Source organism: Crinia signifera, chromosome 8 (genome assembly GCF_055691185.1).
Source record: "Crinia signifera chromosome 8, ASM5569118v1, whole genome shotgun sequence".
NCBI classification, from domain to species: Eukaryota; Metazoa; Chordata; class Amphibia; order Anura; family Myobatrachidae; genus Crinia; species Crinia signifera.
The window spans coordinates 7797107-7810572 of NC_139224.1; the positions used below are offsets into that span (position 1 = coordinate 7797107).

A 13466-nucleotide genomic window follows, 5' to 3' on the forward strand; every position below is an offset into this window, starting at 1 on the left:
TACTTAACAAGTAATCTCCCCCTCCCCATACTCCTCCGTATATTGGCCCTTATTCTGGTTCACTCGCAAAGGCAAATTCCTTCTCAAATGGACAAACCCATGTGCACTGCAGGTGGGGCAGATGTTACTTGTGCAGAGAGAATTAGATTTGGGTGGAGTTTTACTTCACAGTGAGATCTATATTGCAGTGTAAAAATAAAGCAGCCAGTATTTACCCTGCACAGAAACAAAATAACTCACCCAAATCTAATTCTCTCTGCACAAGTTACATCTGCCCCACCTGCAGTGCACTTGGTTTTGTCCATTTGAGAAGGAATTTGCCTTTGCGAGTGATCAAGAATAAGGGCCATTGTTTGCAGGCAAATGTAATCACGAATGTGACTCTCAAGGCTACGGAGCTGATAGGAAGTCATCGCAAGCTCAATCGCAATTGCGTACACATTAGTGGGCTATCGGCAATTATGGAGAACATGGAAGCCAAGGCTTGCTCTATGGCTGCGCAGACTCTGACACAGACGCCATGTATTTGCACGCACGGTCACGCAGCCAATGAGAAGATTGGAGCTGATTGGTCCTTTACCTCTCTCCAACCTTTGATAAATCTCCTGATAAGAGTGCAGTAGGAGACGATAGGACCCGAGGCCTTGGCGAGACGCCATTCCCTGCTGTGTCTCAGCGCTGCTGCACTGGGGAAGTCACTGGTCAGACATATGTCAGCGCCCAGTGTTCCATGCCAAGGTCCTGCTGGTCATGTGATGCATTCACCTTGTCCTATAGCTCCGTGAAAGAGTTGGGTGTCGCGGTGAGATCATTGCTGACATAAGGAGTCTCCGGCAAAGCCAAGGCCAGCGACGGTGCACCGAGTCCTGCCAGAGTAACATTATTAACCCATGTCAACCTTTTTGTGTGTTGACCATGATTATGTTGACATTTTGCCTGCGTCGACCTTGCCTCTGATCCCTTTGGGGCAGATGTATTAATCCTGGTGAAGTGATAAAGTTATGATAAAGAGGTGATAAAGTGGAAGGTGATAATGCACCAGCCAATCAGTCCCTAACTGTCAATCTTCCAACACAACTGATTGGCTGGTGCGTATCACCTTCCACTTTATCACCACTTTACCAGGTCTTAATAGATCTGCCCCTTTATATCATAACCGATCAGCTATAGGATGTATGGCCCTTATAATGCCACCCTATGGCTGGCACCGGGCGCACTGTTTTTCTTGGTACATTCTGCTATATCTTCTCTGAACAGCTTGGGCGGGTGCTGCCCGTTCTGTGCCCCCAGCACAGATAGTGAGACAGGGGCAGCTGGTGCTGTCACTGTGCACCACACACTAACGCCAACCTCTCCCTTCTCCTGCAGAACAGCACGGAGTGTCCCAGGATTATCCCCACGGACATGTCACCCACCCCGACGGGAATCAGCAGGGACGTCACCCTGACTCTAGCAAAGGGGAACCTGTCTGAGGTAGGTGCCACAGTCTGCGCTGAACTGAGCACTTTTTAAATTACAGACATAAATCTGCTCCTATCTGTACTTTGGAGGTCATTCTGGTTGACGCGCAAAGCTGCGAAATTTGCAGCTGTTCGTGTCATTTTAACGCCGAATGGTCGCCGCCGCACGCCGATTTCCCTGAACGCTTGCAAATAGCTCTTCGCATAAACATCCATTCACAGCCTGGCATGCGGGGACAAAATCATGGGTGCAGGCCCACGCCTGCACTTGTCGAACAAAGTAGATTCATCGCGCACCTGATCCGCCAAATGTTACGGTCATGATTTTGCAAGAGGAAACCATCTTGGCAGCCACATCGATGTGGTTCCTGTTCTGTGTGCATTAGGAACACATGACCATTCGCACTGCAGCCAGTCACTTACCCATAGCTGCTGCAGGTATAGGGCTTGTGTGAGGCGGGTGCTGGGTCGCCTAGGTGCACTGCTACGGCTGTTAGTTCTGCTATACACACGATACATATTCCGCACCTCTGCGTAGCTTGCGGTATTAATCCCCGTGAGAAACACACGCCGCCCAGTGTAGTCAGAATCCAGGTAACCTGCCGGCAGGTCTCTGCACCCTGCGAGGAAGCCGGAAGCCCACACGGACCCACGGAGAGTAACCGAGCACACACAGACCCACAGCCCACACACTCAGCAATAGCCACAAGCAGCGCAGAATAAGCAGATGTTTTCCATGTCTCTCGCCCTCTAGGATCTGGCCCTGGAATGTCATTTTGGGACAGAACAAACCTTCCCAGCCAAATGGTTCAATTCCTCATCTGTCCTGTGCAGCAACGTCCTGGTAAGGAGCCGATTGTGTGTTCTGTATGTTGTGTGACTGTGCCATTGTCATTGTGCTTGTCACTGTCAGTCCGCAGAGTGAATCGTCCTCTGCCTGTCACTGTCAGTCTGTAGAGCGCTTCACCCTGCGCGTGTCCCTATCAGTCTGTAGAGCGCATTGCCCTGTGTGTGTCACTGCCAGTCTGCAGAGCGCATTGCCCTGTGCGTGTCCGTGTCAGTCTGCAGAGCGCATCGCCCTGTGTGTGTCCCTGTCAGTCCACAGAGCGCATTGCCCTGTGCGTGTAACTGCCAGTCTGCAGAGCGCATTGCCCTGTGCGTGTCCGTGTCAGTCTGCAGAGCGCATCGCCCTATGTGTATCACTGTCAGTCCGCAGAGCGCATCGCCCTATGTGTATCACTGTCAGTCTGCAGAGTGCATCGCCCTGTGCGCGTCACTGTCAGTATGTAGAGCGCATCGCCCTGTCACTGTCAGTCTGTAGAGCCCATCGCCCTGTGTGTATCACTGTCCGTATGTAGAGCACATCGTCCTGTGCATATTACTGTCAGTCAGGAGAGCGCATCGCCCTGTGCGTGCCACTGTTCGTCTGTAGAGCGCATGGCCCTGTGCGTGTCACTGTCAGTCTGTAGAGCGCATGATCCTGTGCATGTCTTTGTCAGTCCGCAGAGCTCATTGTCCGGTGCATATCACTGTCAGTCCGCAGAGCGCATCACCCTGTGCGTGCCACTGTTCGTCTGTAGAGCGCATGGCCCTGTGCATGTCACTGTCAGTCTGTAGAGCTCATCGTCCTGTGCGTGTCACTGTCAGTATGTAGAGCGCATGGCCCTGTGTGTGTCCCTGTCAGTCTGTAGAGCGCATCGCCCTGTGCGTGTCCCTGTCAGTATGTAGAGTACATTGTCCTGTGCGTGTCACTGTCAGTATGTAGAGCGCATAGCCCTGTGTGCGTCACTGTCAGTCTGTAGAGCGCATCGCCCTGTGTGCGTCACTGTCAGTCTGTAGAGCGCATTGTCCTGTGCGTGTCACTGTCAGTATGTAGAGCGCATCGCCCTGTGTGTGTCACTGTCAGTCTGTAGAGCGCATCGCCCTGTGTGCGTCACTGTCAGTCTGTAGAGCACATCGCCCTGTGTGTGTCCCTGTCAGTCTGTAGAGCGCATCGCCCTGTGTGCGTCACTGTCAGTCTGTAGAGCACATCGCCCTGTGTGCGTCACTGTCAGTCTGTAGAGCACATCGCCCTGTGTGTGTATCACTGTCAGTCTGTAGAGTACATTGTCCTGTGCGTGTCACTGTCCGTCTGTAGAGCGCATCACCCTGTGCATGTCACTGTCAGTCTGTAGAGCGTATCACCCTGTGCATGTCACTGTCAGTCTGTAGAGCACATTGCCCTGTGCGTGTCACTTTCAGTCCGCAGAGCGCATCACCCTGTGCATGTCACTGTCAGTCTGTAGAGCGCATCGCCCTGTTCATGTCACTGTCAGTCTGTAGAGCGCATCGCCCTGTGTGTGTCACTGTCAGTCTGTAGAGCGCATCGCCCTGTGTGTGTCACTTTCAGTCCGCAGAGCGCATCACCCTGTGCATGTCACTGTCAGTCTGTAGAGCACATCGCCCTGTGCGTGTCACTGTCAGTCTGTAGAGCGCATCGCCCTGTGAGCATCACTGTCAGTATGCAGAGCACATTGTCCTGTGCGTGTCACTGTCAGTCTGTAGAGCGCATCGCCCTGTGTGCATCACTGTCAGTATGCAGAGCACATTGTCCTGTGCGTGTCACTGTCAGTCTGCAGAGCACATCGCCCTGTGTGTATCACTGTCAGTCTGTAGAGCACATCACCCTATGCGTGTCCCTGTCAGTCCACAGAGCGCATAGCCCTGTGCGTATCACTGTCAGTCTGTAGAGCGCATCGCCCTGTGTGTATCACTGTCAGTCTGTAGAGCGCATTGTCAGGTGCATGTCACTGTCAGTCCTCAGAGTGCATCGCCCTGTGCGTGTCACTGTCAGTCTGTAGAGCGCATCGCCCTGTGTGCATCACTGTCAGTATGCAGAGCACATTATCCTGTGCGTGTCACTGTCAGTCTGTAGAGCGCATCGCCCTGTGTGCATCACTGTCAGTATGCAGAGCACATTGTCCTTTGCGTGTCACTGTCAGTCTGCAGAGCACATCGCCCTGTGTGTATCACTGTCAGTCTGTAGAGTGCATCGCCCTGTGTGTATCACTGTCAGTCTGTAGAGCGCATCACCCTGTGCGTGTCACTGTCAGTCTGTAGAGCTGTGCGTGTCACTGTCAGTCTGTAGAGCGCATCGCCCTGTGCGTGTCACTGTCAGTATGTAGAGCACATCGCCCTGTGCGTGTCACTGTCAGTATGTAGAGCACATCACCCTATGCGTGTCCCTGTCAGTCCACAGAGCGCATAGCCCTGTGCGTATCACTGTCAGTCTGTAGAGCGCATAGCCCTGTGCGTATCACTGTCAGTCTGTAGAGCGCATCGCCCTGTGCGTATCACTGTCAGTCTGTAGAGCGCATCGCCCTGTGTGTATCACTGTCAGTCTGTAGAGCGCATCACCCTGTGCGTGTCACTGTCAGTCTGTAGAGCTGTGCGTGTCACTGTCAGTCTGTAGAGCGCATCGCCCTGTGCGTGTCACTGTCAGTATGTAGAGCACATCGCCCTGTGTGTGTCACTGTCAGTATGTAGAGCGCATAGCCCTGTGCGTGTCACTGTCAGTATGTAGAGCACATCGCCCTGTGCGTGTCACTGTCAGTCTGTAGAGCGCATCGCCCTGTGCGTGTCACTGTCAGTATGTAGAGCACATCACCCTATGCGTGTCCCTGTCAGTCCACAGAGCACATCACCCTATGCGTGTCACTGTCAGTCCACAGAGCACATCACCCTGTGCGTGTCACTGTCAGTCCACAGAGCTTATCACCCTGTGCGTGTCCCTGTCAGTCCGCAGAGCACATCACCCTATGCGTGTCACTGTCAGTCCACAGAGCACATCACCCTGTGCGTGTCACTGTCAGTCCACAGAGCGCATCCCCCTGTGTGTGTCCCTGTCAGTCCGCAGAGCACATCGCCTTGTGTGTGTCCCTGTCAGTCCGCAGAGCGCATCGCCTTGTGTGTATCACTGTCAGTCCGCAGAGCGCATCGCCTTGTGTGTGTCCCTGTCAGTCCGCAGAGCGCACCCCCCTGTGCGTGTCCCTGCTGTAGTATCTATGTGAGGTCTGCGTTATATATGGGACACAGAACACACTGACAGTTTCTTTTCCCGGCAGCTGCACACGTCTGAGAGCAGCCAGAGCTTCCCGGTGAATCTGCAGCTGGTGAACCATTCAGGACAGTTCCTTGACAATCCGCACATGATGACCGGTAAGCCAATCACAGTTACTGTATTATACTGGATGTCTCCGTATACAACAAGTGATGGCCGTAACACAGATTGGGGCTGGGGAAGAGCGACCAGTCGCCAGTGATTTTTAGGGCGTTTTGCTTGCTCAAATGAAAGACTGTAGCAGACAAACGTCAGAATGATGACACATTTCCGTTAATATTGGATAGACGCCGATAAATAATATATGAATAGATTGAGACTTCTGATGTCACCGACTTTTAGATAAATGTGTGTACTCCCAGGAATAGTGGCCCCTCCCGGCTGTAAGTCACAACACCTGGAAGAAGCTGAAGGGTGCCGGATGATGCTCCGACAGGGGGATCCCGACTCACAGGGGCTATTCTCCCTTGTGGGAGGGAGAATAGAACCTGTGGCGAGAGTAGGGGCTTCTTTGCGCTCTCCCCGCTGTTGGAGACCCATACCACACCGAAGCTGAATCCCATTATAGAAGCTGTTAATACTTATATATAAGCTATATATTGCAGTATTTTCCCCTCTGCTGTGACTGCTGACTGCAGATAAAGGTGCGTGCATATCCCATACGTAATCCTGCTTTCTGCCATGCTAACCCCAGCGGCTGCACATGGCATATCTCACAGGCCGCAGTGATGTATAATATATACATGGTGACAGCGCAGACTGATAGCCGGCTGCTGGATCTGACCCCGCTCCCCCAAACCATAAACTGCCCCTTTGAAGAGAGACGCAGGAAGCTTTGTCTGTGGGAGGAAAAGTCTGGAAATTCATTAATCTCTCAGGTTCATCAGGGGGTAGCTGTGTCAGTAATGGGAGGTGGGGAAATGCTGGGTGAGGGCATCGGGCTGGGTGCTGTTTACTGCTGACAGAGGGCACCAGCCTGGGTGCTGATAGACACTGGCAGAGGGCACCAGGCCAGGTAATGTTAGATGCTGGCACCGGGACTGCTGCTGTTTGATGCTGACCGAGGGCACCAGCCTGGGTACTGATAGACACTGGCAGAGGGCACCAGGTTGCATGCTGTTTGTTGCTGGCAGATGGCACTAGGCCGGGTAATGTTAGATGCTGGCACCGGCCATCGGGACTGCTGCTGTTTGATGCTGACTGAGGGCACCAGCCTGGGTGCTGATAGACACTGGCAGAGGGCACTAAGTGGCATGCTGTTTGTTGCTGGCAGAGGGCACCAGGCTGGGTAATGTTAGATGCTGGCATCGGGGCTGCTGCTGTTTGATGCTGACCGAGGGCACCAGCCTGGGTGCTGATAGACACTGGCAGAGGGCACAAAGTGGCATGCTGGCAGAGAGCACCAGGCTGGGTAATGTTAGATGCTGGCACCGGGCATCGGGACTGCTGCTGTTTGATGCTGACCGAGGGCACCAGCCTGGGTGCTGATAGACACTGGCAGAGGGCAGTAAGTGGCATGCTGTTAGATGCTGGCCAAGGGCACCAGGCTAGATGCTGGCAGAGGGCACCAGACTGGCTGCTGTTAGATGCTGGCAGAGGGCACCAGGCTGGCTGCTGTTAGATGCTGACCGAGGGCACCAGGCTGGCTGCTGTTAGATGCTGGCCGAGGGCACCAGGCTGGCTGCTGTTAGATGCTGGCCGAGGGCACCAGGCTGGCTGCTGTTAGATGCTGGCAGAGGGCACCAGGCTGGCTGCTGTTAGATGCTGGCAGAGGGCACCAGGCTGGCTTCTGTTAGATGCTGGCAGAGGGCACCAGGCTGGCTGCTGTTAGATGCTGGCAGAGGGCGCCAGGCTGGCTGCTGTTAGATGCTGGCAGAGGGCACGAGCCTGGGTGCTGATAGACATTGGCAGAGGGCACTAAGTGGCGTGCTGTTAGATGCTGACAGAGGGCGCCAGGCTGGCTGCTGTTAGATGCTGGCAGAGGGCGCCAGGTTGGCTGCTGTTAGATGCTGGCAGAGGGCACCAGGCTGGCTGCTGTTAGATGCTGACAGAGGGCACCAGGCTGGCTGCTGTTAGATGCTGACAGAGGGCACCAGGCTGGCTGCTGTTAGATGCTGGCAGAGGGCACCAGGCTGGCTGCTGTTAGATGCTGACAGAGGGCACCAGGCTGGCTGCTGTTAGATGCTGACAGAGGGCGCCAGGCTGGCTGCTGTTAGATGCTGGCAGAGGGCGCCAGGCTGGCTGCTGTTAGATGCTGGCAGAGGGCACCAGGCTGGCTGCTGTTAGATGCTGACAGAGGGCACCAGGCTGGCTGCTGTTAGATGCTGACAGAGGGCGCCAGGCTGGCTGCTGTTAGATGCTGACAGAGGGCGCCAGGCTGGCTGCTGTTAGATGCTGGCAGAGGGCGCCAGGCTGGCTGCTGTTAGATGCTGGCAGAGGGCGCCAGGCTGGCTGCTGTTAGATGCTGGCAGAGGGCGCCAGGCTGGCTGCTGTTAGATGCTGGCAGAGGGCACCAGCCTGGCTGCTGTTAGATGCTGACAGAGGGCACCAGGCTGGCTGCTGTTAGATGCTGGCAGAGGGCACCAGGCTGGCTGCTGTTAGATACAGTGAAGGGAGGATGTATAGCGACAACATGCTATTCCCTTATAATCTGGCTTTGAATCCTGTTTATTTTGCCTTAGTAACCTACAGCTGTATTTTGAATATTTGGCAAATCCTACTTCCCAATATGAACTGGATGCAGAATGTTTTAATTGAAACCATCATCTGTCTCCAACCCGCAGAAGCTTCCTATGCACATACTCTCCCTCCATTGTTCTCCTCACCACAGTGCAGGGAACACATGCTTTATCCCACCCTTTGTATTACAGCTGGGCTGACTGCAGCAGCGCTCGCTCACCTCGCTCACCACAGTGCAGGGAACACATGCTTTATCCCACCCTTTGTATTACAGCTGGGGTGACTGCAGCAGCGCTCGCTCATCTCTAGGAATTACAGCGCACCCCTGCACCCACACAGGCTAGAGCGCATGTCTGGGCCCTGCAACCAAAATTGTGCAAGGGCCCGGCAGTACCGCTGTAGCCTAACAGCTGCCTACCTGATCATGCATAGGCCAGGGGCCACAGTTGGAAAGCAGTGGGCTCCTCAGGGGCGGAGCCTTGACCCAGGCCTTGAGTATTGGTTTTGGCCTGCTGGCCTTTAGAATTTGTATTTTCTCCCTAGTTCCACTTTAAAGTTACTCTGTTCCTGCAAACATTTTCTTGCCGTCCCTTGCTCTGTAGTGGCGTAAGCTGGGCCTGTGAGTACCTGTGTATTTCTTCCTTCCAGTTGAAGTATATAACTGCGCAGCGGAAACCACAGACTGCTCGCGGTGCATTGGGCGGACGTATCTGAAACACTACTGCTCGTGGTCTGAGAGCAGCGCCACCTGCAGGCTGAGTAGTGAATCTGCCAGTGATTCCTCCAAGAACAGCTGCCCACCCCCAGAGATCAGGAAGGTAATACCTGTGGGGATGATGGGGGGGGGGGCATTATGATTGTCATCATTTTGACCATTGGGATTTTGACTGTAGGTAAATCTGGTAACATAAATTGAACCTATAAATATGTTGCATTATTAATGGCCCTTGGTTACTCCCTGTGGCCCTGAGAAAAAGACAGAACAGAGCGTCCCTGGGACAGCCATATTTTGGCTGGGGCCTTGCAATGCCTCCAATTTTCCTGAACAGAGTCCTCTCCTGGTCACGTGGGAGGCTGGGGTCTCTGCTCCACTGTTTTCAGAGCAGAGCTGGGTTTTCTGGTAGAAGAGTGGCTTAGGAGGGTAACCCAACATCGCCAGGCCCCATTGTGGCCGGACCCTCTGTAGTTCCACCACTGGCTGTGCCTATAAGCTTTGTGGCCCTGTGCATTTAATAGTCCTGCGTGTTCCTTTTTTACTCCCTACAGATTGAGCCGGTGAATGGGCCCCTGTTTGGTGGCACATTGCTCACTATACAAGGACGCAACCTCGGAAGCCGATATGAAGACATTGTCAACAAGATCAGAATTGGAAACATCTCTTGTGTCCCGATCGTGGAGGACTATCTGGTGTCTGATAAGTGAGTATAACGTTCGATATATCACCATTTATGCACTTGCTCGGCTTTTTCTCCTCCGTCTTGGATGGGACGTCTTTGTCATCTTGGCTTTCCTTGAACTTTTACTTATACATATAAGTTCATGTAAACCAAGCACGTGTCTGTGTACCGGCCACCAAGCACGTGTCTGTGTACCGGCCGCCAAGCACGTGTCTGTGTACCGGCCGCCAAGCATGTGTCTGTGTACCGGCCACCAAGCACGTGTCTGTGTACCGGCCACCAAGCACGTGTCTGTGTACCGGCCGCCAAGCACATGTCTGTGTACCGGCCACCAAGCACATATCTATGTACCGGCCACCAAGCACGTGTCTGTGTACCGGCCACCAAGCACGTGTCTGTGTACCGGCCACCAAGCACGTGTCTGTGTACCGGCCACCAAGCATGTGTCTGTGTACCGGCCACCAAGCACGTGCCTGTGTACCGGCCACCAAGCACGTGTCTGTGTACCGGCCACCAAGCACATATCTATGTACCGGCCACCAAGCACATATCTATGTACCGGCCACCAAGCACGTGTCTGTGTACCGGCCGCCAAGCACGTGTCTGTGTACCGGCCACCAAGCACGTGTCTGTGTACCGGCCATAAAGCACGTGTCTGTGTACCGGCCACCAAGCACGTGTCTGTGTACCGGCCACCAAGCACATATCTGTGTACCGGCCACCAAGCACTTGTCTATGTACCGGCCACCAAGCACGTGTCTGTGTACCGGCCACCAAGCACGTGTCTGTGTACCGGCCACCAAGCACGTGTCTGTGTACCGGCCACTAAGCACGTGTCTGTGTACCGGCCACCAAGCACGTGTCTGTGTACCGGCCACCAAGCACGTGTCTGTGTACCGGCCACCAAGCACGTGTCTGTGTACCGGCCACCAAGCACTTGCCTGTGTACCGGCCACCAAGCACTTGTCTATGTACCGGCCACCAAGCACGTGTCTGTGTACCGGCCACCAAGCACGTGTCTGTGTACCGGCCACCAAGCACGTGTCTGTGTACCGGCCACTAAGCACGTGTCTGTGTACCGGCCACCAAGCACGTGTCTGTGTACCGGCCACCAAGCACGTGTCTGTGTACCGGCCACCAAGCACGTGTCTGTGTACCGGCCACCAAGCACTTGCCTGTGTACCGGCCACCAAGCACGTGTCTGTGTACCGGCCACCAAGCACGTGTCTGTGTACCGGCCACCAAGCACGTGTCTGTGTACCGGCCACCAACCACGTGCCTGTGTACCTGCCACCAACCACGTGCCTGTGTACCTGCCACCAAGCACGTGCCTGTGTACCGGCCACCAAGCACGTGCCTGTGTACCGGCCACCAAGCACGTGTCTGTGTTCCGGACATTAAATGTAAAATGCCCTTTACTATAAAGAAAAGTAATTGAGATATCGCCCATGAACAGTTTATAATAATACAGGGATTGTTGTCTCTTTTTCCAGGATTGTGTGTATGACCGGAGCGTCCCCTATGGAGGGCAGTGACTGGGTGACGGTGGATGTAAATGGAGGCAGTCACTCGAAAGAGAAATACACTTATCTGGTAAGATTTACGGTAGGAAGTTAAACAGATAGAATGGGTGACATGTGCTAAGTACAGTGATTACCGTTACCGTGATACTATAGCATAGCGGCAGGAAAGCGGTACGGTGCATAGGAACAGGAAAGCGGTACGCTGCATAAGGACAGGAAAGCGGTACGGTGCATAGGGACAGGAAAGCGGTACAGTGCATAGGGACAGAAAAGCGGTACGGTGCATAGGGACAGGAAAGCGGTACGGTGCATAGGGACAGGAAAGCGGTACGGTGCATAGGGACAGGAAAGCAGTACGGTGCATAGGGACAGGAAAGCGGTACGGTGCATAGGGACAGGAAAGTGGTACGGTGCATAGCGACAGGAAAGCGGTACGGTGCATAGGGACAGGAAAGCGGTACGATGCATAGCGACTGGAAAGCGGTACGGTGCATAGGGACAGTAAAGCGGTACGGTGCATACCGACAGGAAAGCGGTACGGTGCATAGGGACAGGAAAGCGGTACGGTGCATAGGGACAGGAAAGCGGTACGGTGCATAGGGACAGGAAAGCGGTACGGTGCATAGCGACAGGAAAGCGGTACGGTGCATAGGGACAGGAAAGCGGTACGGTGCATAGGGACAGGAAAGCGGTACGGTGCATAGGGACAGGAAAGCGGTACGGTGCATAGCAACAGGAAAGCGGTACGGTGCATAGGGACAGGAAAGCGGTACGGTGCATAGGGACAGGAAAGCGGTACGGTGCATAGAGACAGGAAAGCGGTACGGTGCATAAGGACAGGAAAGCGGTACGGTGCATAGGGACAGGAAAGCGGTACGGTGCATAGGGACAGGAAAGCGGTACGGTGCATAGGGACAGGAAAGCGGTACGGTGCATAGCAACAGGAAAGCGGTACGGTGCATAGGGACAGGAAAGCGGTACGGTGCATAGAGACAGGAAAGCGGTACGGTGCATAAGGACAGGAAAGCGGTACGGTGCATAGGGACAGGAAAGCGGTACGGTGCATAGGGACAGGAAAGCGGTACGGTGCATAGGGACAGGAAAGCGGTACGGTGCATAGCGACAGGAAAGCGGTACGGTGCATAGGGACAGGAAAGCGGTACGGTGCATAGGGACAGGAAAGCGGTACGGTGCATAGCGACAGGAAAGCGGTACGGTGCATAGCGACAGGAAAGCAGTACAGTGCATAGGGACAGGAAAGCGGTACGGTGCATAGTGACAGGAAAGCGGTACGGGGCATAGCGACAGGAAAGCGGTACGGTCCTTAGTGACAGGAAAGCGGTACGGTGCATAGCGACAGGAAAGCGGTACGGTGCATAGCGACAGGAAAGCGGTACAATGCATAGAGACAGGAAAGCGGTACAGTGCATAGGGACAGGAAAGCGGTACAATGCATAGAGACAGGAAAGCGGTACGGTGCATAGCGACAGGAAAGCGGTACGGTGCATAGCGACAGGAAAGCGGTACGGTGCATAGCGACAGGAAAGCGGTACGGTGCATAGCGACAGGAAAGCGGTACAATGCATAGAGACAGGAAAGCGGTACGGTGCATAGCGACAGGAAAGCGGTACGGTGCATAGCGACAGGAAAGCGGTACGGTGCATAGGGACAGGAAAGCGGTACGGTGCATAGGAACAGGAAAGCGGTACGGTGCATAGCGACAGGAAAGCGGTACGGTGCATAGCGACAGGAAAGCGGTACGGTGCATAGGAACAGGAAAGCGGTACACTGCATAGGAACAGGAAAGCGGTACGGTGCATAGCGACAGGAAAGCGGTACGGTGCATAGCGACAGGAAAGCGGTACGGTGCATAGGAACAGGAAAGCGGTACACTGCATAGGAACAGGAAAGCGGTACATGCATAGTGACAGGAAATAGGTACGGTGCATAGGGACAGGAAAGCGGTACGGTGCATAGGAACAGGAAAGCGGTACGGTGCATAGCGACAGGAAAGCGGTACGGTGCATAGCGACAGGAAAGCGGTACAATGCATAGAGACAGGAAAGCGGTACGCTGCATAAGGACAGGAAAGCGGTACGCTGTATAGCGACAGGAAAGCGGTACAGTGCATAGGGACAGGAAAGCGGTACTGTGCATAGGGACAGGAAATAGTTACGCTGTATAGCGACAGGAAATCGGTACAGTGCATAGGGACAGGAAAGCGGTACGGTGCATAGTGACAGGAAAGCGGTACGGTGCATAGGAACAGGAAAGCGGTACGGTGCATAGAGACAGGAAAGCGGTACGG

General features: G+C 54.2%; 1 protein-coding gene across 1 annotated transcript in view; it reads left to right on the forward strand.

Annotated features, from left to right (window-relative positions):
* Positions 1–13466, forward strand: part of PLXND1 (plexin D1) — a 108425-nt gene that overhangs the window by 47488 nt on the left and 47471 nt on the right. The window contains exons 9-14 of the mRNA XM_083155676.1: positions 1369–1473; positions 2215–2304; positions 5564–5657; positions 8887–9056; positions 9505–9656; positions 11129–11228. Of these exons, the coding sequence (XP_083011802.1) occupies positions 1369–1473; positions 2215–2304; positions 5564–5657; positions 8887–9056; positions 9505–9656; positions 11129–11228 (711 nt within the window). The remainder of the gene's footprint in view (positions 1–1368; positions 1474–2214; positions 2305–5563; positions 5658–8886; positions 9057–9504; positions 9657–11128; positions 11229–13466) is intronic.